Here is a 27,889-nt window from a genome sequence, read left to right as displayed (position 1 = left end):
TTGTGGGACCAGATGAGTTGAGGACCCTACTCTTCCACCATCTTGCTAGTCTTCTCATGTGCTTTTTGTGATGTAACATGTATTTATTGATGTATGTCCTGTATTAGACATATATTTGGGAGTGTCAGGTTGATTTCAGATGCTTAAACTGTTTATTTCTTTCTTGTCTATTATCTTCACATGGATAAATTATGTCATGATTATTAATCTCTGTGGGAGCAGTCAAGTTGCTTGTAACATGGTGGTGACATTTTTAGATATTTGCGTATCAATGCAAGAGGCAGGATATAATTTTCATATTGTAACAAAAGAGAAAAAATGGAATTGACTCTAAATATCATTGTTTTGAGAGGTGCCAGTTGTCAGAAGAATAACTACGGCACTTGAGGAAAATATCTAAAAATCTGATAATGATCCCTTACATCTGTACTAAGCATTTTATAAAGTATTCTCCTATATATTATTTCACACTATACTTACAATGTGAGACAAGTAAAGAATATATCGATTCATATTCACATTATTCATTGTGAATAATGCAGTGGAACGTAGAGAAGACATTCTCTGGATTTGTCATTTTAAGCCTGAATTGTGGAAAACATCAAATTTAGTTTTATAATTCTCTAGATGGTAAGAAGTTAAAAATATGTTAACTAGGGGAGTGATTGTGGATGTCTTACTCTGTAAGCATTGGTCTTGATGAGATGACACAAATGCCATAGTGACAAGAGTGTAAACTTTCTAGTGACCAGGATGGCAGTCTGTTCCAGTACATTTTCTTAGATTTGAGATCCCTTTGAAATATTTTCACAGATATTTGGAGGGCACTGACTCGCTCTGGCCTGCCCTTTATGCGCCATAAGGTACGGAAATGAAGGCTGGGAAAGCTGTGAGATCAAATTAAAACCTGCAGATTATTAGCCGGGGGAGCCACAGCTGTCCAAACCAAGACATCCTGAGAAGTTTAGTGAAGTCTTAAAACCACTCATTAGCCAACTGGGGTGGTTTACACTTTCTTCCAGTAACTGATAACTATAATAATAATATGTAAATCGCTTAGTTTGCTGCTGAAAAACTAATAGACTTTATTTTGCTGAAAAGTTTTAGATTTACAGAAAAATTGAGTAGAAAGTACAAGAGCTCCCACATACCCCCTCTAGAATTGTTTTTGATCAAATCTGGGCATTAATCATATTTTTAAAAGTAAATGATCAAGTGACCGATCTAGTGCAGATTCAATAGTTTCTGAGAACTTTTCCCTCATATTTAGAAGATGACTAAGAATTGTCAGTCTTCTAATTTAAAATTTTCTCTCTTCTCTCATATTTTATGGCATGTTATCAGAGCATATTTGTCCTTTATCTTCATATGATAGAAGCACAAGAAAGCTAGTGAAATGACTATGTGGTAGGCCTCCATTGAGATGGCCACCTTGGAGGGTTATCTATTGCTTTATACCAGAATGACCTAGGGGCCAGGCAGGAAGCACTCAGGTGTTGCACTTTGTGAAATACTATCATGCCCTACCAGGGCTTCATATGAACATGACAGAAATAGGGTCATGGGTAAGGTAAGGTTCCAGACATCCCTCTGCACTGTTTGCTTGACCTCTTTATGACTTCATTGGCCTCTCCAGAGTTCTCTGACTGGAAATACTATGCTCTCACTCAAGGTCAATTTAGAAATCTCCACCTTCCATGAGAACTTGAATTTTCATGCTGTTTACTTTTCTCTCCCTATTTTCACATCTTTTTATTTCTTTGGAAAATATACATAAGATTGCCTTTTCTACCATTTTTTAAGTGTACAGGTCAGAGGCATTAAGTATATTCACATTGTTGTACAGCCATCACCACTATTCATCTCCAGAACTTTCTCTTTATCCCAAATTGAAACTTTGTACATTAACTCCCTCTTCCTCCTGCCCCTCCCCAGCCCCAATTAACCATAATTCTAATTTCAGTTTCAATGAATTTGACTACTTTTGGTAACTGATGTGGATGGAGTCATACAGTATTTGTCCTTTGTGTCTGCTTATTTCACTTAGCATAATGTTTTCAAGGTTCATCCATGTTGTAGAATATATTAGAATTTCATTCTTTTTTAAGGCTGAATAATATTCCATTAGTGGGATATCCCAAAGTTATCCCCCCATTAGTGGGATACTTGTTTACCCATGTATCCATTGATGGGTATTTGGGTTATTTCCATCGCTTGGGTATTGTGAATAGTGCTCCTATAGACATTGATATACTGGTATCCCTTTGAGTCCCTGCTTTCAATTCTGGTGGGCATATACTCAGAAGTGGAATTACTGGCTCAAAAGGTAATTCTATGATTAATTTTTTGAGGATCTGCCATACTGTCTTCCATAATGGCTGTGCCATTTTACATTCCTACTGCATCTTTTTGAGTAAACAAGCCTTCCTATTGACATAATGAAAGACATTTATTTAGATATTCTTTTTTTAAAAAAGCTTTAAATGTGATGATTTAAATGTGGTAACCATCAGTTCAATGCCTGACAAGTGATAGATGCTCAATGAAGTTAGATGCTCTGAAGAAAAATGAGAATCTTTAAATATGACATAGACCAACTTTCCACATTAAAGAGTGAAGACTTTCAAAAACAAAAGAAAAATGCTTTCTAATCTCTCCAGTGCTAAAACTATAAACGATTTCCTGACCAAAGGAATGAAACACATAATTATTGTTTCTAGGAGTTGTAAATGTATAACGAATAGGTTAATGTTTAGTGGAGTTAGTCAAGTGCAGATTTGCACAGCTTTTCTGGATGGTATTGCCAGATAGATTTGTGAGGCTTAATGATTAGGGGCCCCTTTTACTTTCGTAGAGTGTGATAAAGAAGGAGAAGAAAGAATATGAAACTACAGGCTAGAGCAACTAGGGTATCATGGGCCAACAGGAGTTCTAGCAGATGAAGTGAAAAGAAGTTGAGAAGTTGAGAGCTCTGCTTGGCCTCTTGGTGTTTTCTTTCTCATTCACATTTGATCTTTAAAAAACCCACTAACCCACTAAGACCCACTTGATCTTTTTGACCTTTTCTCTGCTTAGGTCTTGGTCTTTACTACATCAACATTCCCATCTTTTCTGCTTTCCTGGCACCAAATCCAACTCCATGATCTGTTCATGCCTGTTGACCCTGCAGCTCCCTAGTTTAAGATTCTCTCATGGTCTAAAAGTTTGAACCGGGTGCAAGGACCTATGCCCTACTCAGTCTCCCTCTGGCCATCTACACTCAAGCCAGCCTGGCCTCCTGCCATTTCTATACTGCTCTGTGCTCTGGTCCTGCAGATTTTTCACTCCCTGCCCCTTGGTCCCTTCTCTCCCTTTACCTAAACATCTCCTCCTCAGTCCTCCCCTCTTTTTAGAGAAGCTTTCCCCAACCATCCCGTCTTCTCCAGACTAGGCTAGCTTCCCCCACCACACCCAGACACCTTCAACACCTGTGTCTTCCTGGGGATTTGGTTAACCATTGGTTTTTCCATCAAGGCATCCTGCCCATGCTGACCATGTCCTCCACCTGCTGCTGTATTGGTTGCAGTCCTCATTGCAAAGCAGATGTTCAATCAGTGTTTGACCTCTAAATCCATTTCACAAGTGGGTTTATCTCATTCTTTTAGGGGTGCTGGGCTGCCACATGACACAGGATGGGAAAAATGGGGAAGATCCTCACAAAGGACATTTGATGACATGCCTGCCTGTGCTTTTGAGGTGGTTCCAACTAATCTTCCACAAAACTTAGCGAAATCATTTTAGAGCACTTGGCCCAACTGAGCGCTGGGAACAATTATGTGGAGAAATACACTGAGACGGGGAATGAAAACCAAGCCCTTCCTTTCCAGTTTTGACTTGTGAAAATGGCTCGACACTTTTCCTTTGAAATACCACTAGTTGTCCTTAAATGGAAACTGTGACATGTGGCCCATAGGACAGCTTACTGGCGGGTCTTTTTTAAAATAGCTTTTCTAGTTGATGAAAAACACAACTGCTTCAGACAGATGTTCTGAATATCCTTTCCCATCTTCAGATTGCTGGTTATAGATTACTATTTACTGTTTGGACGGGCAGATATCGCTATGCCCTCCATTTATCAGTGATCATCTTTATTACTTTTGGCTTTCCCTCAATGTCTACTGGAAGTATCTGTGCTTGCTTCAAAAGTGGCCATTACTGATTTTCTGAGACATGAATCTTAAAAAATTTAAGGAAAGAAATCTACCCAATCTAAATTTGTCACTACTGGTAGCCAGTTCCTCCTCTCTGCAATAAAAAGAAAAGGCAGGGGGATCCCTGGTGGGTCAGCAGTTTAGCACCTGCCATTGGCCTAGGGCGTGATCCTGGAGTCCCTGGATCAAGTCCACATCGGGCTCCTGCATGGAGCCTGCTTCTCCTCTGCCTGTGTCTCTGCCCACCCCCACCGCCCGTGTCTCTCATGAATAAATAAATAAAATCTTTAAAAATAAATAAATAAAAAGAAAAGGCAAAAGGAGGGCAGCCCGGGTGGGTCAGCAGTTTAGCGCTGTCTTCAGCCCAGGGCGTGATCCTAGAGACCCGGGATGGAGTTCCATGTCAAGCTCCCTGCATGGACCCTGCTTCTCCCTCTGCCTGTGTCTCTGCCTCTCTCTCTCTCTCTCTCTCTGTCTATCTCTGTCTCTATGAATAAGTAAATAAAAGATTTAAAAAGAAAAGAAAAGGCATAAGGAAAAGAAAGGGGCAGGGGAAGGGGAGAAGATTTGATTTTGACATTTTTATTTTTTAAAAGATTTTATTCATTTATTCATGAGAGACAAACACAGAAAGAGAGAGAGAGAGAGAGGCAGAGGGAGAAGCAGGCTTCATGTGAGGAGCCTGATGTGGGACTCGATCCCAGGAATTTAGGATTGTGACCTGAGCCAGAGGCAGACACTCAACTGCTGAGCCACCCAAGCATCCCGACATGTTTATTTTCCACTTTAAATGACAGCACCAGATTTAAAGAAAAACAAACCTAGTTTTATTCCAAAGTTCTCTTCTCATTCACAAAGATATTTCCTTCTGTTAATTTTGTACCCTGGTCCTAAAATGAGATAACAGTAAAAGGGCAAACTAAAATATGGTATAAGTGACATTTTAAGGTAATTGGCTATAAAAGTTCACCTACAATGTGTATTGACCTACAATGTGTATCACATATATTCTATGTGCCAAGGAGACTTCTTAGCCCCAGACTTCTTTCACTACTTCACATGTTTATCAACTGAATAAGTGCTTGAGTGATAGACACCCTAAAAGCAGAAGTCATTCGTGTCTGTGGTAGTAATTGGCCTTCTAGTAAATAATAACTTCTATATTCTTGAGTAACAAATATTAATTCAAATGATCATTTTGAATTTTATGTTCTAATAACATAAGGAATAATGCTTATGAAACACAAATTCACTACTTATAAGGAGATAATTAAGCACTATTACTTACCAAATACACTTAACTTTTTAAAATGTAATTTGACTCATAACCTAAAAATCTTTGGCCTGCAGAAAGCTCTTTTCCGTCATGTAAGAGACAAAACATTCCTCTGTTCACTGTTTAGTGACTCCCATGGAGGTGGTAAGTGCTTGTATGGGGGATTTCCAGTGGGGGTCCTGAGTGGTATCTAGGCCTCCTACAGATGATGCACAGGGGTGCAGCAGAGAGGAACTGAGCTTCTGTGGGGAAGAGAGACTTGACTTCTCCACATACATACATTGGTAATTCTCCAATGTTGGAGAATTGGGCAATCTGTATTTTTCAGATGCCTGTGCCTGAGGTGGATTTAATATATATTTAGGTTAAGACAGTGGCCCACATGGAAATTCCTGTCTGGATTCCTCTGTAGAAAGTGGTGTTTGATGTACATCTACTTTATTGATGTGACACTGTTTATGTGCATTCCAGTGATCATTAACAAAAGTCACTTGGTGTAAAACCATGATGAAGGTGGATTTTGAAATGGCTGTATCAGCTGCAGGTTTGGCAAGACCACAGAGACTGAGTCTAGTGAAAACTTTGCATCATCAACTTGTGTTCAGCCAACCTTATATGGAGAAAAAAAGGCAATTTAGTCAACCATGCACACAAAAAAAGCAACAAAAATACATGGAAATATGGATTTCATTTGGGCAAACACTTAAGATTCTATATACTAACATAGAATCCCTCACTTTTTCTATGTGCTTATCAATGCACCTGCTTATCAATGCACAATTGGGGAATCAGAGTTTATGTTAATTTGCTAGACCTGCCATTGCAAATACCAAAGACTGTGTGGATTAAACAACAGAAATTTATATACACAGAGTTCTGGAGGCTAAAAGTTCAAGGTTAACATGTTGGAAGGGTTGATTTTTGGAACTTATCTTGCTGGCTTGCATGTGGCTTCTCACTGTGTCCCCATATGGTCACCTTTAGTCTGTGCTCAACTGTGTCCTAATCTTCTTCTAAAGTCACCGGTCGTATGAGATTAGGGCTCACCTGCATGGCCTCATTTAACTTGAATTACATCTTGACCCTATCTGCAGATATAGTCACACTCTGATGTAATAGGGGTTAGACTTTAACATATGCATTTGGAGTCAATAACATAGCTTGAGCGAGGACAAACTGTTTAGATGCTTCATAATTCCACTTCCTCTTTCACAGATTTATAGTTTACAGTCCCTTTCTTGGTTTGTGTTTTGATCTCAGATGTGGGGACCTTGAGGACTATTGAGAGATTGTGAGAACAATGCCAAGCTTTACAGCTCAAGGCCTTAAGATAAGAATTAAACATTTCCTTCCTTGCGGAATCGTCCTGATGTTTCTTCCCTCTGGTTGTTCTTCCATTTGGTGTTATTTTCTTGTAGATGGATAAGCCGTCAGTATGAAAACTGACACAAGTTTGCAAAAAATACAAGAACATGGTACTGCAATCATGGAAAATCTGGGTTTTTTTTCCCCCAGCCCAGAACTTAGCCCTTCCTTTTTCTTGTCATCCCTAGCAGCATGGCATAGTGATTGGGTACTATCACTATCATTACTGCTGGGCTCAAAGCCCTGTGGTATAATTTCAGTACCTGTGAGATCTTGAGATTACAAAACCTTTCCATGCCTTGGTTTTCTCATCTGTAAAGTGGCAGAAATAACAATATGTACTTCAGAAGAAGAATTTAGCTGTAGGATTAGAAAAGCTAATAATTCTAATGAAGCATTAATAATTCTAATGAAGCACTTGGCATTGTCCTTGGGCACAGTAAATGCTCCATAAGCATTAGCTGTCATTCATTTTTGTCTCTTACACTCTCTCCCTTTCCTACCCCCCTGCTCACCCTGGGCTCTCCCAAGAGAAACTCCAGAGTTAGCTGGAACAGCTGCCACTGCACTTGTTTGTATGTGAACCCAGCATTCAAGTGAATATAAGAGTCCTTTATTTTGGGACCACAAAAGGGAAGTTCATCAACTTTAGGTGTATGTGGACATTTGGAGACCAGTGCTCTTATCAGGACCTGCAACTCAGTTGCTCGTCTCTTAATTTCTCTATATATCAGTTTCCAAATATATAAAATGGGCACAACAATCATTTGGAACTCAGGAGTTGTTTGGGATTAAATAAGATGATACACATATGATTCTCAGTACACATGAAGTCATCCTACTAGTTCTTTCCATTTTAAATGTGAAACTGGAAAACAAAAGGTAAATGCATTTCATTTCAGCTGTCTTTGTGAATTTCCTTTCCTTCTATCCCTCTCTAATGGGCTGCCCCACTGCACTGTCTCACTGGGCACCTCCATTAAAAAAAAAAATTATTTATTTATTTCAGAGAGAAAGAAAGAACACAAGTAGGGGGAGGAGGAGAAGGAGAGGATCTCAAACAGACTCCCTGCTGAGCTTGGAGCCCCAAATGGGGCTCAATCCCATGACCCTGAGATCATGACTGGAGCTGAAATCAAGAGTCAGCTGCTGAGCTGAGCCACCCACGTGCCTTTGGGCACCTCCATTTTTTAAGGTCTAGTTTAATATATTCATCAATGGTGAACGATCGGGTTTCCATGATCATGGAATTCTACTTCTATGGTGAAGGTATTTGTAAAGCAATTGGACAAGCAATACATAAAGATGAGAATGTTCTCCCTTCAGTTAGTTTGGGCACCGCTGTAAAAACCAGTGGAAAACTGTGAAGGATGGAGTCTGGCAACATGCTCCAGGACAGCACGGGATCTTTGAGAAGGTGGAAGTATCCTACCCCAAGCTGTGTAACAAACTCTGGATATACTTCAGGACTAGTTCTAGAGGACACAATCAGATTAATTGCCAGGTACTTCTCAGAAGTGTTCAGTATTTCAGTAACATTAACATTTAGTAAATCAGGGAAACAAATTATGAAATATATGAATTATAAAATCAGGGAAAAGGTTCTTTAAAATAAATACTCAAAAATAAAACTCATGGAACTGTGTTCACAGGAGAATATTTGGAGATGTTTATGCCAGGACAAAATAGTCTTTGCATTATTTTAATTTTTAAAAGTGGTTTTCATTGGGACACCTGGGTGGCTCAGTGGGAGCATCTCCCTTCGGCTCAGTTCATGACCCCAGGGTCCTGGGATCAAGTCTGGTATCAGTCTCTCCTACAGGGAGCCTGCTTCTCCCTTTGCCTGTGTCTCTCTGCCTCTCTCTGTGTGTGTCTCTCATGAATAAATAAAATCTTTAAAAAAAAAAAAGTAGCCTTAATTGATAAAAATGGTTTTAGATTTTTAAACATAGACTGTTCAGTTCTACTTCGAGGCATTAATAACAGTACAGAGCTGGTCATTTTCCTCATTACTAAAACCTGAGAATGTTGTTTTACTTCTAATATGCTTGAGAAGCAGTGGTTGCATGTTAAAGGAAAATAGCACATGATGAATATGGATTAGCAAAATATCAGACACACTTCTATTAGGTTGCAGACTAAGCTTGGTTGGAGGCTTTTTCTTGAAGGTGAATAGAGTTACGATAATGGAATATAATTGTCTCTCCCAGAGAATGATTCAGTAGGTGAGTATAAAATTATTTGGCTTATGGCAGATTAACATTAAGAAGCTCTTGTGTTCCCAGAATAGGAGAGGGCTAAAATGCTAAACCCAAAAGCAAGAAAAGCAAAATATCCAGGGACAATAAGACTCAGAATAAGTGAATAATAACTTCCTTCCCAATGCATACACATATGTATGTATACACACACACATACGTTCACATAAACGCACATGTGCATACATATTTCTTTACATATATAACATATATATTTAAAAGATTAAAAAATTTTTCACTTTGGTTTAAAAAAAATCCTCTATCAATTTGGGTTACAGGAAATCCAGAGTAAATAGCGGTTCACATGGAAAAAGGCATTTTTCTGTGTTGTTGCTCCTGCAATCTTGTGATCTAGGTTTACTAACAGGAAAGCGAATGCTTGCTAAGGCTGAATTACTGAAACAAAGGACATGATGTTTTTACTGTTTTCCCAATTCAGAAAACATTTGGAGTTTTGTATTCAGTTCACGGGAACTGTGGGTTAAAGGAAGGTTGTGTCCAGGGCATGACGACAAGGCAATGAGGTCTTGTGAGATTGAGTGTTTTCAGGTAAACAGAAAGTCGAGGCTGACAACTTTGGGTTCTGGAGGTGATATATGATTGTTATATTTAAATGTTTGAAAGAGAGTTACATGAAATCAATGAACATCTTTTCCACAGCTCCAGAGCGTGGAATTTATGAGGCACTTTGAGAATCAATCCAGGGAAAGATCCCCCAACAGAGGAAATTTACATAAAACAAAAGAACTATATTAGGAGTAAATGAATTTCCTGTCACTGTGGTAGTCCTGGAGGGGCTGGTTGGTGGAGAGATGATTCCTTCTTAATGCTGAATTTGAGGCTACATAGTGACAAGAGTCCTTTCCAGATCCAAGATTTACCTGGCTAGTCTATTCATACCTTGGTCATCTACATCCTCTTTTTCCCTATATGCCAGCTCTACACTTTTCTGACTTTTTATTTCTTTCTCAATGAATCTTTTTCATCTTTTAGAACAGTTTTTAATGTTTACAGAAAAATGTGTGTTAAGTGCAGAGTCCCATATCGCCCTCACTCCTCTGCACCCATTTCCCTTCTTAATCTCATCTTGCATTAGTGTAAAACACTTGTTTCAACTGATGAGCTGATGTGGATATATTGTTATTAATTAAGTCCCTTGTTTACATTGTTTCACTCATTATGTTGCACATTCTATGGGTTTTGACAAATATGTAATGACATGTGTCCACAACTATGCTATCCAACTATTGGTATTCTATTGTACAGAATAGCTTCACTGCCCTAAGAATCCTCTGTGGGCCCCTATTCATCCCTCTTTCCCCCAATCCTTGGCAACTGTTGATCTTTTTACTGTCTCTGTGTTTTTACCTTATCCAGAATGGATAAGGAATTATATTATATTGCAGCCTTTTCAGATTGGCTCTTTCACTTAGCAACATGCATTTAGCTTGTAGTATGAGAGCTTCTTTCTTTTTATCACTGCATAATACTTTATTGTATAGATGTATCACACTTTGTTTATCTATTCATCTATGGAAGTTTTCTATTCATTTAGGTAAATACCAAGGGGTGCAGTTGCCGGGATGTATGCTAAGAATGTGGTTAATTTTTTTAAGAAACTGGCAAACTGCATTTGCAAGCAGCTTTACCATTTTGCATTCCCATAAACAGTTAACGGGAGTTCCTGTTGTTCACATCCTTGTCAGCTTTGGTATTGTTCATGCTTTGGATTTACGTCATTCAAATAGGCACACACATAGTGGACTGACTTTTTTCCCCTCATATTCAGACGTGTTACTTCCAAATTACTTAAAGAAATACATTAAAGCTACTATTAGTGGAATGTAATGTCACTATTATCATTCAGAATCCAGATGGAAAGACACCAGAAACAAGAGAACAAGCACTTATATTAATATTAATACTGTTAATAATAATTGTAATAATACAAATTTATTTGTGAGTGCTTTTTCAAGTTTATTTTGAAATGCGATGTCACCAGGAGAACGTTCATAAGACCTATTTCTGATCAGCATTTATAAAGCAATTACACTCAAAAGCCTTAGGAGACATTGGCGATCATCAGACAATACTTCTCTCAAGAGGTGCTTTATTTTTGAGCCGTTGCTACTGATTCTTGATTAAGATTTCTCAGTGTCTTTGTTTCAGGTCTTTCAAGTTGCCTATGTCATTATCAAAGCTGCTAATGCCCCTCGACCTGGAAACTGGATTTTGGAGCGTTCTCTGGATGGCACCACATTTAGCCCCTGGCAGTACTATGCAGTCAGTGACACAGAGTGTTTGACTCGTTACAATATCACTCCAAGACGGGGGCCACCCACCTACAGGGCCGATGACGAAGTGATCTGCACCTCCTACTATTCTAGACTGGTGCCACTTGAGCATGGAGAGGTACTGTGCCCACTGCAGTAATATCTGGTTTTTCTCCAGAGCCCTCACCTCAGATGTGAGGACAGCAGTTTTAAGAGCCAACAAAAGTGGATCTCTTGTAGTACAGATTACAGAGATCTTTAACCTAATATCTGGCTGTGTTTAAGGTATTGACAGGAGTCTCCTAATGATTGATGTTGTAACCCATACATTTCATCTTATTGATTTCTTCCTTTCTAGAAGAGCCCTTCAATTTTCTGTCTGCCATGAATCTGTAACTCTCAGATCCTCTTAAAGACAATTTTCGTATGGTTTCACCCATATATGGAATATAAGAAATAATGAAAGGGAATGTAAGGGAATGGGGGGAACTAAGTGGGGAAAAATTAGAGAGGAAGAAAAACCATGAGAGACTCCTAACTCTGGGAAACAAAGAAATAAAATAAAATAAAATAAAATAAAATAAAATAAAATACCCTGGACACTGGGAGAAGTGGTCCCGTTAAGTTGTCTAACAATTTCTGAGATGCTGGAACTTTAAATTAACTGAAAATATTTTGTGATCATGGTGTTCACAAGTAGTAATTAACAAATGTTGGGTTTCTACAAGAATCTAGTTGTTTGGTTTGATTCTAGATAGTAAAGATTATGTCCTGAAGTTAAACAATCAGGGATATATTTTTGCCTGCTTAAAATTGACATTTGTTCATTTATCTTTAGATTCATACATCACTAATCAATGGCAGACCGAGTGCTGATGACCTTTCACCCAAGCTGTTGGAGTTTACTTCTGCACGATACATTCGCCTTCGCTTACAGCGCATTAGAACCCTCAATGCCGATCTCATGACCCTGAGCCACCGTGACCCTATAGACCTTGATCCTATTGTTACAAGACGAGTGAGTCCATGGCAGGGCTCCTGCCCATTGTGAAAAGTTTATTTTGTTTAAGGAAAGTAGATTTTTCTTTTTGGTTGGCTTTGTCCTCCTGGGTTAGCCTTTTTTTTTTTTTTTCTTATTTCATTGAAGATCATTATATATGCTTTGTTTAGCATGCTACCTCTTAACTGGGGGATGGTTCTGACCTCCTACCCTCAGACCCCCTCCCCCCATCCCATAGTGACGTGATGTAATGAATGTTGCGGTATTGCTCTTCACATTCTGGTCTGGCTCCATGTTTGATCTTCAGCAAGCATGTTGCTCTTGTTTTCACTTAAAGGGAAATGTTAAAGTCCGAGTTATAACTCATTCAAAAAACATTCAATAAGATGTACAGATTTCAAGTAAGTGTATAAGGCTTTTGTGGACACATATTTTCAAATTCCTTGGATAAACCAGGAGTGGAATTACTGAGTTAGAGGGTAGCTGTGTGTTTAGTATTTAAGAATTTGTTAAGCCTTATGGAAAGTTGTACCATTTTGCAGACCAGCAATGTGTGAGCCTGCTTTTGCATGACACACTGTCACAGATTTGGATTGTCACCCATTTTCACATCAGTCACTCTGATGTGCATATGGTGGCACCTCCTTGTGATGTTAATTTGCATTTCCCTGATGACATATGTTGATAGTTGCTTATTGGTGTCTGAATATTTTTGCTCATTTTTCATTTGGATCATTTTTATCTCCTGATTACAGAACTGTAAAAGACCTTTATATATTTTGTGTACAAATCCTTTGTCAGGTATCTATGTTGCAAATATCTTCTCTGTTTGAAGCTTGCTTATTCACATTCCCATGATATTTGAGAGGTTTTAATTTTAATGAAATCCAGTATATTATTTTTTCTTTTATACTTAATGCTTTCTCTGTCCTTTCTGAAAAATACTTTTTTATTCCAGGTTTGCAAGGATGTTATCCTATGCATCTGTCTAGTAGCTTTATAGTTTTAGCTTTTACATTTATCGTCTTTCAAATTAATTTTTGTGTTTGGTGTGAGGTAGAGGTCAAGGCCTTTTGTTTCCCCATATATGCATGCAGCTGTTCCAGCACCATTTGTTGAAAGTACTTTTCTCCATAAAATTGTTTCGGTGCTTTATTGAAAATTATTTGACCTTACTATTGTCTGTTTCTATTTCCAGACTCTGATATTCCATTGATCTATTTGTCTTTATGCCAATAACAAACTTTCTTGATTGCTATAGTTTTTTGGATTGAAGTCTTGAAGTCAGGTACTATAATAAGTCCAACCTAGTTTTATCAAGATCGTTTGCTCTTCTAGGCTCATTTTGTCTCATCTCCTTATAAATTTTAGAATGGCTTTGTTAATTTCTGCTCCCCCAAAAAATCCTTCTAAGATTTTCATTGGGATTCCACTGGATAGATAGATCAGTTTGGGAAGGATTTTGGAAGATGTTTTGACGATATTGGATCACCTAATCCGTGAAGATGCTGTATGTCTCCACTTGTCTTGGTCCTCTCTAGTTCCTCTTGGGAGTGTTTTATTGTTTGTTTTTTTGGTACATCTACTTTCAATTTATTTTTAAGTGTTATATATTTTTGCTCATTAGCCTTAATAGATTGCCTTCTAAATTTTATTTTCCATTGTTCATTGCTAGTATAGTCCATTTTGTTTATTGGTTTTACATACTAGGATATTGCTGAAGTCACAGATTGTTTCTAGTATGGATTTTTTTCTTTTTTTTTTAATTTTCCCAAGTACACAATAATATCATCTATAAATAATAAGAGTTTCGTCTTACTGTGCACCCTTTACGCTTTTGATTCCTTTTCTTTCGCATTATTGCACTGGCTGGCACCTCCCATAGATGTGGAATGGAAATGACGAGAGCAGATTGTAAGAGGAAAGCACTTAATCTTCACTACTAGCTCTCAGTTTTTCATGGATTCTCTTTATTAGGGCTGAGCAGATTCTCTTCTACTGGTTTGCTGAGTTTTTTTAATGAGTGGTGTTAAATTCTGTTCCATGGTTTTCGTGACTCTTGAAATAATCAAATTATTTTTTTCACCTTTATTCTATTAATAGGGTGATTGATTAACATTTACTGATTTTTGTGTGTTGGACTAACTTTTCATGTTAGGGAAAAATCCTACTTGGTCATGAGTTATTATCTTTTGTATAAAGTACTCTATTCAGTTATATAGTGCTGTACTCAAAGTAGCAATATTTTTTAGGATTATTAGTTATGGGTTTTGAATATGACTGCCTGGTATAAGGTGCAGCCAAGTTAAGAATTTCTCTTAGACAAAAAAAAATAAATAAATAAATAAATAAAAGAATTTCTCTTAGACTTTGACTTCTGTTGATGAGCTCATTTGGGCATTTATTTTAAATCAACATAAGAATTCTTTGTGTATGAAATATAGTTTAAAATGTATAATAATTATTTTTTAGTTTACCAGTAACAACTGAACTATTTGTTGGAGAGCCCAACATTTTCTCTTAACTTAAATAGAAGAGGCCTTAATCTTTGTCACTTTCTTTTCCTTAGTATTACTATTCCATCAAAGACATTTCTATTGGAGGAATGTGTATTTGTTATGGCCATGCTAGTAGCTGCCCATGGGATGAAACTACAAAGGTGAGTTCTACTATTTTACAGTTTATTAAAACTTTAAAATATAAGTTATAGCTACAGTGTTTGCCTTATTGTTTTTTATTCAAGGCAGATGTCAAAAGGCATAAAATCATGCTTCAAAAAGATTCTTCAGATAATTTAACTGGTTTCATTTTTTTTGAACAATTTTATTACACTTTTTTGGGAGGATATGTTTCTTTTTTCATTTTCCTAGTATGTCCAGGACAAAGCAGATTTTTTTTTCAACATGATAAGCATACTCTTTAATCTCTATCACCAATTTCACCCAGCCTCTGTACTCCACACCCCTCCCTTCTGATAACCATCAGTTTGTTACCCATAATTAAGAGTCTGTTTCTTGGTTTTTGCCTCTGTTTCTTTTCTCACCTGTGCTCATTTGTTTTGTTTCTTAAATTCTACATAGGAGTGAGAACATATGGTATTTTGCCTTTCTTTGGCTGACTTATTTCAGTTGGCATTATACTCTCTAGCTCTATCCATGTGGCAAATGGCAAAATTTCATTCCTTTTATGGCTGAATAATATTCCATTCTATGTATACATACCACTTCTTCTTTATTTATTCATCTATTGATGGACATTTGGGCTGCTTCCATAGTTCGGCTATTGTAAATAGTGGTGCAATAAACATAGGATGCATACCCCTTTGAATTAGCATTTCTGTATTTATTGGGTAAATACCCAGTAGCACAATTGCTGGATCAGGGTCAGTTCTATTTTTAACTTTTCGAGGACCCTCCATACTCTTTTCCATAGTGACTGCACCAGTTTACATTCTCACCAACAGTACAAGAGGGTTGGTCCCCCTTTCTCCACATCCTCATCAATACTTGTTGTTTCTTGGATTGTTGATTTTAGGCATTGACAGGTAAGGGGTGATATCTCATTGTAGTTTTGATTTACATTTCCCTGTTGATGAGTGATGTTGAGCATCTTTTTACGTATTTATTAGCCACCTAGATGTCTTGTTTGGAAAAATATCTATTCATTTCTTCTGCCCATTTTTTAATTGGATTATTTGTTTTTTGGGGTGTTGAATTGTAGCAGTTCTTTACATATTTTGGATACCAGCTCTTTATTGGATATGTCATCTGCAAATGTCTTCTCCCATTAAATAGGTTACTTTTATTTTAGTTGTTTCCTTTGCTGTGCAGAAACTTTTTATTTTGACGTAGTCCTAGTAGTTTATTTTTGCTTTTATTTCTCTTACCTTGGGAGATGTATCTTGAAAAATGTTGCTGTGGTCTATGTCAGAGAAATTACTGCCTGTGCTCTCTTCAAAGATTTTTATGGTTTTAGGCCTCACATTGGGTCTTTAATCCCTTTTGAGTTTTATTTTTGCGTATGGTAAAAAAAAAAAAAAAAGTGGTCCAGTTTCATTCTTTTGCATGTAACTGATCAATTTTTCCAACACCATTTGTTTTTTTTTTTAAATAAATATACATTTTTTATTTTTTTTAAATTTTTATCTATTTATGATAGTCACACAGAGAGAGAGAGAGAGAGAGGCAGAGACACAGGCAGAGGGAGAAGCAGGCTCCATGCACCGGGAGCCCGATGTGGGATTCGATCCCGGATCTCTAGGATCGCGCCCTGGGCCAAAGGCAGGCGCCAAACCGCTGCGCCACCCAGGGATCCCTCCAAAACCATTTGTTGAAGATGCTGTCTTTTTCTCATTGTATGTTCATTCCTCCTTTGTCAAAGAGTAATTGACCATATAATTGTGGGTTTATTTCTTGGTTTTCTGTTCTATTCCATTGATCTATGTGTCTATTTTTCTGCCAGTACATACTGCTTTAATTACTATCGCTTTGTAATATAACTTAAAATCTGGAATTGTGGTATCTCCAGTTTTGTATTTTCAACATTGCTTTGGCTATTTGAGATTTTTTAATTTTTAATTTTTATTTAATTAATTAATTAATTTTTTATGATAGTCACACACAGAGAGAGAGAGAGAGAGAGAGAGGCAGAGACACAGGCAGAGGGAGAAGCAGGCTCCATGCACCGGGAGCCCGATGTGGGATTCGATCCCGGGTCTCCAGGATCGCGCCCTGGGCCAAAGGCAGGCGCCAAACCGCTGCACCACCCAGGGATCCCCTATTTGAGATCTTTTATGGTTCCATACACATTATAGGATTGTTTGTTCTAATTCTGTGAAAATGCTGTTGGTATTTTGATAGGAATTGTATTAAATCTGTAGATTACTTCGGATAGTATAGACATTTTAACAACATTCGTTCTTCCAATCCATGGGCATGGAATTTTTTTTCCATTTCTTTGTGTCATCTCGAATTGCTTTCATCAGTGTTTTATTGTTTTCAGAGTACATTTCTTTTACCTCTTTGGTAACATTTACTCCTGGTTGTTTTATTGTTTTTGGTGTAATTGTAAATGCGATTGCTTTCTTAATTTTCCTTCCTGTTGCTTCATTATTAGTATATAGCAATGCAACAGGTTTATGTACATTAATTTTGTATCCTGCAACTTTACTGAATTCATTTATAAGTTCTACTAAATTTTTGGTAGAGTTGTTAGGGTTTTCCATATATAGTAATATGTCATCTGCGCATAGTGAAAACTTTACTATTTCTTCCTTAGAAATTAGGATACCTTTTATTTCTTTTCTTATTTTTTGTTTGGAAGATATAGTTCTAATCAAGCATTTACTATATGAATTCTTTGTGGTAAAATATAGGTAACATAAAATTTACCATTTTAACCATTTTCAAGTATACAATTCAGTGGCCTGTTGAATTATGAAGCTCTTTTCTCTGTAACAACCGTAAAGCAAAAACCATGCAGTTATAAATTATGCTTATGTATTTTTTAAAATAATTATTCATCTCCTCCCATTTTCTCCATCTTCCATGTTTGTGGTACTAAATCATTAGAAATTCAAGTTTACTCGTTTTAGCATAATACTAAGTGAATGATATGACACTGTCTCCTCTTAAACAACTTAAATGAAGTGACTTGTTATCCCCCCCAACCAGTCTTTTGATTTTCTGACTCTTGAATAGGATTACCTCTTTCGAGGCTGAAAACTAGGAAGATCAAGGAAATTATTAATAGGAACGTATAAACCCTTTTTGAAAAAAGATTTTCTTTCTTTGAGATAGAGGGAAAGATAGTAGAGAGGGAGAGGGAGAGGGAGAAGCAGGCTCCCTGCCCAACAGGGAGCCCGAAGTGGCACTCAATCCCAGGACCATAGGATCATGACCTGAGCCAAAGGCAGACACTCAACAGACTGAACCACCCAAGCACCCCCAGGAGCTTATAAACCCTTAATATCAGTGTATCTTATTTTGAAAACTTTTTGTTCATGAACCCACTTTATTTTTAGTTTTGTTTTATTCCTCCTCACTTCTGTTTATAACCAGGTCACGTGTATATATTTTTCTCTAAAAAGTAATGCCAATATGTTTTGATATAACCATATGTGCTCAGTTGTACCATCGTGCTAGATATGTGACTTGATAAGTTCTTTTAAAAATAAAGTTAAAAAAATATACAGGTTAATTTCCAGATGCAATTTTGTATTCCCTATATCTAGAAACTACAGTGTCAGTGTGAACATAACACCTGTGGAGAGAGCTGCAGTAGGTGTTGTCCGGGGTACCACCAGCAGCCCTGGCGGCCTGGCACTGTTTCTGCTGGCAACACGTGTGAAAGTAGGTCCACTGAGAATGGAAGAATGTAGTTCTTTTCCTTTTTAATATGTTTTATGATGGCTTAACATTGTGATTAGTATGTAACTTGTTTTCTTAGATAGTCAAATAGTTCCTTATTACCTTAATACAGTTTAAAGTATTAAGGCCCACATGCATCTTTAGGGATTTGCTATTTTACCTATGGTTCTTCTTCCCATATGTTAATTTATTCTTTATTAACTTGGATTTAATTTTTAAGTAGGCAATATATTCCCACAATTCCAACATCTACCAATATGTAAAAATATGTAGTAAAAAGTATTGTTTCCATTTTTTCTCCATCCTTTCCACTTTTTACTATTTCTTACTATATTCTTCCTGAAATTTTTATGCAAATGAAGCATATATCAACATATTCCTTCCCCCAACATAATTTGTACATAGAACCTGCCATGCTATGCATGCCATTCTATACATTGCTTTATATTTAACAATATGTTTTGAAGTTTTTCCTCTTTTAGCAATATGAATTGCTATTCTTATTATTTTATTTTATTATTTTAATTCCAGTATAATTAACACTCAGTGTTATGTTAGTTTTGAGTCTACAATATAGTAATTCAACAATCTATACATTACTCAATGTTCGTCATGATAAGTGTGCTCTTCATCCCCTTCACCAATTTTACCCACCCCCCACAAGACTCCTGTCTGGTAACCACCAGTTTGTTCTCTATTGAAATGCTGTTTTTTGAAAACAGTACTACTGAATTCCATTAAATAGATGCAGTATAATTAAAATAGCTACCTATCCATGGATAGTTTGGTCGTTACCTATTTTTTGTTAACAAACAGTGGTGCAATGAATAAGCCTTTATGTTCCTAAGTGCAGGTACTTTTGCAGGATTATGATCCTAGAAGATAGGTTGAGGGGTCAAATGGGTATGCATGTTCATAATTTTGATGGCTACTCCCAATTGTCCTCCATAAGATTGCCCATATCCTATTAAAATTACTTATTCTGGGATTTTAATTGAATTTATGGTCATAGAAACATATTTAGGGAGGGAAAGCTTTTCTTTATGTAAGACATAATATATTAATTGATATGTTAAAATTCTCCTAGAATGTAATTGTCACAATAAAGCCCAAGACTGTTACTATGATGAAAGTGTTGCAAATCAGAGGAGAAGTTTGAATACTGCTGGACAGTTCCGAGGAGGAGGGGTTTGCATCAATTGCCTGCAGAACACCGTGGGAATTAATTGTGAAACCTGTATTGATGGATACTATAGACCACACAAGGTAAGAGCGTTTCTTCACCATGGCTGAATTTCATTGCCTTTTTAAGGTGGAAAAGAGACCACCAATAGTCAACTTCAGTATTGGAAACTTGTTTCCTTTTGTGATTATTTCCTTTTCTATTCTTATTCTGCTAATAGCATCTTTCAGATACCTGTTTCCTACTTTTTCTGTCCTGTTTTCTTGCTCAGAGTAGGATGTTCACTTGTTATTTAACTTGGATTTGGGGCCCAGCTGGCTGTGTAATCTTGGTTTTGTAATACTAACTGTGAATATGAAGAGTCAGCCAAAAACTACTGCAGCTGTGTCTTGCCTGTAGGAAGTGCTCAGTCCATCCTCGGTTGACCTAATATGTAGTTATCACCTGGTTCTCTGCAGTGGTCTGGTCTAGGTGATGCTCCTTTTATATGGCTGTGAGAAAGAGTGGAGTGAGGGGAGCCATGTAGCAGCGGTTGTAGGAAAGGATGTCACTCTGCTAATGATACCAGCTGCTGTCCTATCAAAAAATGTTTGGGGCTTTCTGTCTTGAGCTCACATTATTTTCCTGAGACCTATACTCCCTGGGTATACAAAATCATGATAATAGTCACATCCTCAGTGAAAAAAACCAATACCGTGTCGTTGGTATTATTGTTGATATTATTCCTAATATTGCTGTTAACTCTAGTAAGATAATTCAGGACAAAATCTGCCTTTCAGGTGTCTCCTTATGAGGACAACCCTTGTCGTCCCTGTGACTGTGACCCTTTCGGGTCTCTCAGTTCTGTCTGTATTAAAGATGAGCTCCAATCTGGCTTGCACAAAGGTAGGTATTTGATTCGTTTCTGTGCTTGATTTTTTTTTTTTTTTGGTTGAGGATCTGTACCTGGTGGAACTATCACCATTGGATAGAAATTAGGTGATTTGATTCTTTTGTTTACACGATACCTACCAAACAATATTATGTGTCAGGCAATTTTTTAGGACCCAGGAATATGCACTTGAACAAGATGATCAAAATTCCTGCTCACAGGCAGACACTCAACAAACAAGTATATGCCTAATGTAACTCTGGGTAGGGATGAGTGCTATGGGCATGCAGCACAATTAGGAATCATGATTGGAGGGAGATGGGGTGTAAAGAGGGCAATGTTGTAGTGATGAAATGACATTTGAGCAGATAATTGAACATTCAAGGAGAGAAGAAATAAGGTTCAGTTTAGAGCCATAAGGGGGAACACAGTAAATAGCAATTCCTCTATTTAGCTCTTAGAAGACACTCACAAGGCTTTTACATACGTCATCTCACAAAGCAAACAAATTCTCCTGCTAACTTTGTAAATGTCAGTGTTCTTTCTGTTTCGAAAACTGGCAAATGACTTGCAAATGCCAGAATCTCCTGAAAAGGTTGCATCTGTTCAGAGACTTCTGTGACCTCATCTAATTTTCTGTCACTAGCAGTTAAAATGGATATTGATCAGCAGGGAAGGATGTGCCAACTGTGGGGCAATGCGGAGGGTAATTTACAGAATCGAATTAATTCTTACACGTGACTGGTAATGGGATGCTAATGATAATAAGGATGATGTTGATTGTAGCGACAATTACCCTTGATTGGGTTCATTTTAAAAAATATATCATTTAAAAAATGTATCCTTTTAAACGTTCAACCATAGCAGATAGAAATTATTTAACACATTTTATAGGCAAGGAAACGGTAGCTCAGAGCAGTTAAGAAACTTGGCTGAAGTTCCACAACTAGAAAGTTTCAGGGTTGGCAGTAAAATCAGAGATAGTACTCATTGCCCTTTACTATTTCCCTTGTGCTTTAAAAAAAAAGAAAACAGCTTTATTTTGTGATACTTCACTACCACACAATTTACCTATGATGTATGATTCAGTAGCTTTTTTTTTTTTTGTTATTTTTGTGGGTGTAACCATCAACACAGCCTACTATTAGACCATTTTCACCACCCCATAAAGAAACCCCTTCCCCATTGGTAATCACTCTCTACTTCCCTCCACACCCTCCACCCCAGCCCTAGGCAACCACTGATCTACTTTCTCTCCAAAGACTTGCTTATTCTGGGCATTTCCTATAAACAGAACTATACAATGTATGGCCTTTTGAGACTGGCTTCTTTTTCTTAGTGTCATGTTTCAAAGTTTATCCATTCTGTAGCCTCTACTGGTCCTTCAGTCTCTCTCTCTCTCTCTCTTTTTTTTTTCTGAATACAACTCTATCATATGTATATGCCACATGTGATATGGCCATTCATCAGTTGAGTATTTCATTCGTTTCCACTTTTTGGTTATCGTGAATAATGCTGCTACTAACATTCCTGTGTACCTTTTTTGTGGATGTATGTTTTCATTGTGCTTAGGTTAATGGTTAGGAGTGAAATTGCTGAGTCACAGAATAACTCTATGCTTCATATTTTGAAGAAGTGCCAAACTGTTTTCCAAAGTCGCTGCACCATCTGAGAGTCCCATCAGCCTCTGTTTTTCATCTCCATTTTCTTTTTTTTAACCAAGGGTCAACAAATTGTGGGCCATGTGCCATATGTGGCATACCACCGCACCGCTTGTTTTTGTAAATAAAGTTTTATTGGAACAGAGCTGTGCCCATCTGTTTATGTATCATGTAAGGCTGCTCTCAAGCAGTTATGGCAAAAGTAAGTAATTGCAACAGAGATTCTTTGGCAACAAACTTGAACTAGTTTCGTCTCTGGCCCTTTACAGAAATAGTTTGCCAACCCCGGCTTTAACGTTTTACCCTCCTTTTGGGCCACTGCCATCCTTTTCTTTGCAGGGAAGCAGCCAGGTCAATGTCCATGCAAGGAAGGCTATGCAGGAGAAAAATGTGATCGCTGCCAATTTGGTTACAAGGCTTATCCAGCCTGCATCCGCTGTGAGTGTAGTCGGGCTGGGAGTGTGAACGAGGACCCGTGCTCAGAGCCTTGTCTCTGTAAGGTAGGTGTGGGGGTTAAAAATGACCCTGCGTTTCCTTTGAGGTGTCCTGAGAAAGGAACACATTCCACAGGTTCAAGGATCAGGTCTCGAGCAAAGCAGCAAGGTTGAAATGGAACCCTGCTTTCCCGCACCTTCCTAAGACCCATAATGTTATGTCGCGGTCTATGTCCTTGGCTTTAAATGGGCACCCTGTTTGCCTTTTTTGGTGCCTTCTGGGCAATGGCCAAATATTCCAGAGTTATTTCTGTGACTCCCCAGATGAAACTGAATACTGCATTTCTTAGGCCTGGGCCATTATCTCTTCTCTGACATTCTGTTCCAGCTTTGTGTTTAAGGGAGAACCAGCTAAGTATTAGATTTGTAAAAATATTATTTAAAGGAAGATATGTTATTTTGGATTTCTCTTAAAAAGGAATTGGACAATGATGTAAAACACAGTAATTTGGGTCCAGGGAGGTGGCGTTTTTTGCCATCTGATATTAATATCCATCTTCCCACAATAACCATAATTTGTAAGACTTCCCATTATATCTGATATGTTTCTCCCCATGTAAGCAGAGTCTTAAGCACATGTCATAAGTGGCTGAAAATAATCTTGAGCATTTATTAAGGAGACAATTATATAGCTCTCCTCGGGTTTTTAGATTCTTGGAAGATCAGCGAAAATGGAAAATCTAAAACAAAGCATACAAAAAAAGTTATTTCACTATAATGACCAAGCTCTAGGATCCTGACCCTCATTCTTGACTACAAAACTAGGTGGTAATAATTTCAAAATATCTATTCTGGAAATAATGACTTCATGAGGCTTTACATTTACTTTGAGCATCTGTTTATTCACGTATTTGTCTGGATCACCAAACACCTTTCTTATTGATGTCATGTTACTATCACTTGCTTCTATCTACCTGGACACATTGGTTTCAAAGCTAATCTTTCTCTCTTATGTGCAGGAAAATGTTGAGGGAGACAATTGTGACCTCTGCAAGCCAGGATTCTATAACTTGAAGGAGAGAAACCCTGAGGGCTGCTCAGAGTGCTTCTGCTTTGGTGTCTCTGATGTCTGTGACAGCCTTTCTTGGTCCCTCAGTCAGGTGAGGGTACCTTCCCTGAGCCCGGATTTGGGATGTGTGGCACCTCAAATGAGCTCTCTGGGGGTTGTGTTCTAAAGCATGGGGGCTGCATTTCCCTGTACCACTGCCCCCGGCCATTTGGAATGATGACGACATGGATCCGAGGCAGCCTGCCACCAAAGTGTCATAAAAGTTTCTTTCTTGGTCATGTGTTTGTTCCCACATACATTTCCCAATCCAAACAATAGATGTAGAATGTGTAGTGTTTACATTTCTTCTGTGGGGAAATGCACCTAGTTGTAGGGCCAGATGTGAGATCTGGGACCCACTGCTTTGCCCTGGTCTCAGGCCAGGAAGCACATCAGGACATGAGGCCATGCAGAATGTTCTAGCTCAGAGAATCTGGTTAGGGTAGGAACAACAGCAAAGGACACAGGAATTATGAGGGCAGGCAGGATATCCTCAGTGGTTCTGGGGATGGGGAGTCCTAGGGGGATGCCAAATGGTGCCTGGGGAGGACAGTGTGATGGCTGGAGGTCAGGGAGGACCGCAGGGCACAGGGCTCATCCACAACCACCTGGCCTCCCCAAGGCCATCTCAGAAGAGCTGTATTCAGGGTAGAGGGGGTGTTAGTCCCTGACTCCATTTCCCTCCCTCCCTCACTGGCAGGTTGGTGAGGAGTGGGAGCAACACGGGGGAGGGAGTGGGAATCCCCATCAGTACCTGAGAATGAATGTGAGTCCCTGTGGCCACCATACTGGGTGATGGCTTGTCATCTCTTTGTAGCTGACAAATTAGGAGGATAGGATCTGGAGGTTATTTTCATACACTTTTCAGCTTTTTGGTGAAAAGCAGGAAGCAATGATGAAAAAAAATCAGAGTTAGCAAAAGACGTTTTGTTCAATGCCCTTATTAAGGTCTTTGCTATTTTTTTTTTTTTATCTAAAAAATATATATCCATGGCCTTTGACAGTTTTGCTCACCTACTTGCTTATAAGTGATCTGGGGGTCTGAGGAGTGTTTGACTCATTCTGAGATTTTCTTGGTCTTTTGGCAAGTAGAAGGGTCACGAGTTGTGTGGTTCTATGGCCACAACGTATTAACTCTGTCCCTAGCTCAGCTTTCTGAGTCTGTTTCTTCATTGTGAGGATACTAGTACTGGACTGGGTGAAATCTGAGGTGACTTCTATTTCATATTCTGAAATTCTGAATCTCTTTTTAAGGTGAAAGATATGTCTGGGTGGCTGGTCACTGATCTGATCAGTTCAAGCAAGATCCGGTCTCAGCAAGACGCACTGGGTGGGCGTCATCAGATTAGCATCAACAACTCGGTGGTCATGCAGAGGCTGACTTCCAAGTATTACTGGTCGGCCCCGGAGGCCTACCTCGGAAACAAGGTAGGCCCATCACCAGAAGTAACACTCTTGGGCAAAGATCTCAGAGCACATTAAGAAAGAGCCTCTGTTGGCAATTTAAGGATTCAGGTTCATCTTATGGTCACTCCAGGGTTTGCCAGATAATTATTCAGCATTTATTTATACCTGACTCACATGGTCTTGTTTATCCTCGTGTGACTTTATTACATCATCAAAATGTGAACTTTCTTCTTGGCCACGTCGGTCACAGGCAGCCAGTTGTAGGGAGTCTTGTCCCCTCCGCCCATGACAGACTCTCTACTTTCCTCTGGGTTTCTGGATCACGTGGGCCTCTGTGCGGCATCCGTCACATCCCTGCTTTGTTTAGTCAGCCTGTACTTACCGTAGGGCTCGGTGGAGAGCCTGGCACAAGAGAAGGTACTTGGGCAGGAAAGGCTGTGCCCTGGGGCTGGTGTCCGGCCAGTTTCATTATCCAAATGGACTGTTTCTCACCCAATGTTCACATTTAGCAACAGATAAAATACTTTTAAGAACATGCAACCTGGTGATTCTGCAAAGTGGAAATTTGGTTCATGTGATTTAATCTCTCCCTTCAATGCCATTGTCTCCTTCCTCCTCACCGGTAATGCCACTTCTCTCCAGATTCTGATGATCTGGAAATATACTTAGTGGACTCTACCTTCATGACTCGAGCTCCATGCTCACCCGCACTGTGCATTTGGTTTGTCTTGAAGTAGTGGTATGTTTCATAGTCGTGTAGGCCTTATGGCTTGGGAAGTTTCTACTTCATTTGCTGGTTATATTTTAATTTAATTTAATTTAATTTATTTTTATTTTTTTTTATTTATGATAGTCACACACACACACACAGAGAGAGAGAGAGAGAGAGAGAGAGAGGCAGAGACATAGGCAGAGGGAGAAGCAGGCTCCATGCACCGGGAGCCCGACGTGGGATTCGATCCCGGGTCTCCAGGATCGCGCCCTGGGCCAAAGGCAGGTGCCAAACCGCTGCACCACCCAGGGATCCCATATTTTAATTTTATAACTTATTTTGTTTAGATTTAGGTTACATCATGTTCATATTTCGAAAATATTGTTTTCCCATCAAATTATAAGCCTAGAAGACATGTTCTGTTTATAATGTGATTGTGTCACCAAAAGTCATTGATTTTTTATTTTTTTTCTGTTAAGATCACTTTTCCAATTTTTTGGTACAAGGACTGGATTCTAAACATTGTTGTAACACACCTGTCATAAAGCAAATCCGCATTTTACAGTAAAGGATATGACCAGGAAGAAAAACATTCAGTCTTTCTTTTAGCTGATAAGTCACGTTCCTAATTGTTCTCCTATAAGGAGGGCGATGAAATCAGAATGTTGGAATTCTCGTCATGGATCTAACTCCTAAATCCTAAAGGATTGAAATGAAATCCATGTCTCTTGTGTGATTCACGGACATTTATGCTCATTAACCTTGGGCTCTCCAAGAAGGAGTACATCTTTCTTCTGTACATTTAAATGACATCGTGCATTTTGGTAGTATTGATTAAACAAAATATTCGTATAATAGGCTCTCTTTTCACTGCCTTAATGTGAACTTGCGTACGTGCTGTGGCCACCAGGCCGCCTTGCAGCCTGGTCGTTCCTGATGGATCCTGGCCACCGCTTTCTCTTCCCGAGGGGCTGCGGCTGCTTGCCCTCGTGTTCACTCTTGCTTACCTACTGCAGCTGACTGCATTTGGTGGCTTCCTGAAGTACACGGTGTCTTATGATATCCCAGTGGAGACGGTGGATGGCGACCCCATGTCCTACGCCGACGTTATCATTAAGGTACTTGCTTGCATGCTGCCTTGCGTGGAGCTGCAGGGCCTAGTCGGGTGGCAGTTTTATGACTCCGAGTGGCTAAGGGGGGTCATAGGAGCAGGAAGCACACGGCCAGGTGGCCGTTCAGCAGGGACCCCCCTTGTCCAGGCACCGCCGAGACTGAGTGTGCAGGTTCTCCTTGGGCCCATGTCTGGAACTGCCTCAGGACAGCACAGGTGGCTCTTCCCTCCAGCCCTGAAGCTGACCCATCTTTTCACATGTGCAAGGAAGACAGGTGTCTGCTCTGATGTCAGAATGACCCTGTAAGCCCCGTGAGTCCCTCTGTCTCCTGCCGTGTCGCCTCCCACATGAATGCTTAGGCAGCAGTGCTCGTCGGTGTCGGGGTGGGAGACGGGTCACCAGCTTTGTCCCCAGCCACTGTCCCTAACCCTGTATCCTCACTCCTCTCCTCTGTCATTACTCAAAGACCCAGCTCGGCCTCACTGGTAATTTTCCTGAAGGTCAGAAACTGCCTCGGGTTTTGGTCTACTGTGTCCATCCCCTCTTCTGTCCCCTTTAATGACATCCAGCCAGCCGCAAGGGGGAATGGGTGGCATAAAGCATTTTTGTGAATGGCAGTTTTATGGAAAGCTAGAAGTCTCTATATCCTTTTTCTACTTCTGCTCTTCGGT

At 39.0% G+C, this 27,889-nt stretch overlaps 1 protein-coding gene across 1 annotated transcript in view; it reads left to right on the top strand.

Moving 5' to 3' along the window:
• Nucleotides 1-27,889, top strand: part of LAMA1 (laminin subunit alpha 1) — a 155,273-nt gene that overhangs the window by 42,991 nt on the left and 84,393 nt on the right. The window contains exons 4-13 of the mRNA XM_038543810.1: nt 11,259-11,501; nt 12,201-12,380; nt 14,932-15,021; nt 18,595-18,712; nt 19,818-19,996; nt 20,693-20,798; nt 22,785-22,945; nt 23,899-24,039; nt 25,242-25,415; nt 27,123-27,224. Coding sequence (XP_038399738.1) covers nt 11,259-11,501; nt 12,201-12,380; nt 14,932-15,021; nt 18,595-18,712; nt 19,818-19,996; nt 20,693-20,798; nt 22,785-22,945; nt 23,899-24,039; nt 25,242-25,415; nt 27,123-27,224 — 1,494 coding nt within the window. The remainder of the gene's footprint in view (nt 1-11,258; nt 11,502-12,200; nt 12,381-14,931; nt 15,022-18,594; nt 18,713-19,817; nt 19,997-20,692; nt 20,799-22,784; nt 22,946-23,898; nt 24,040-25,241; nt 25,416-27,122; nt 27,225-27,889) is intronic.

The sequence above is a fragment of the Canis lupus genome, chromosome 7, assembly GCF_011100685.1.
Source record: "Canis lupus familiaris isolate Mischka breed German Shepherd chromosome 7, alternate assembly UU_Cfam_GSD_1.0, whole genome shotgun sequence".
Classification (NCBI taxonomy): domain Eukaryota; kingdom Metazoa; phylum Chordata; class Mammalia; order Carnivora; family Canidae; genus Canis; species Canis lupus.
This window is presented reverse-complemented; position numbering and strand designations above follow the sequence as displayed.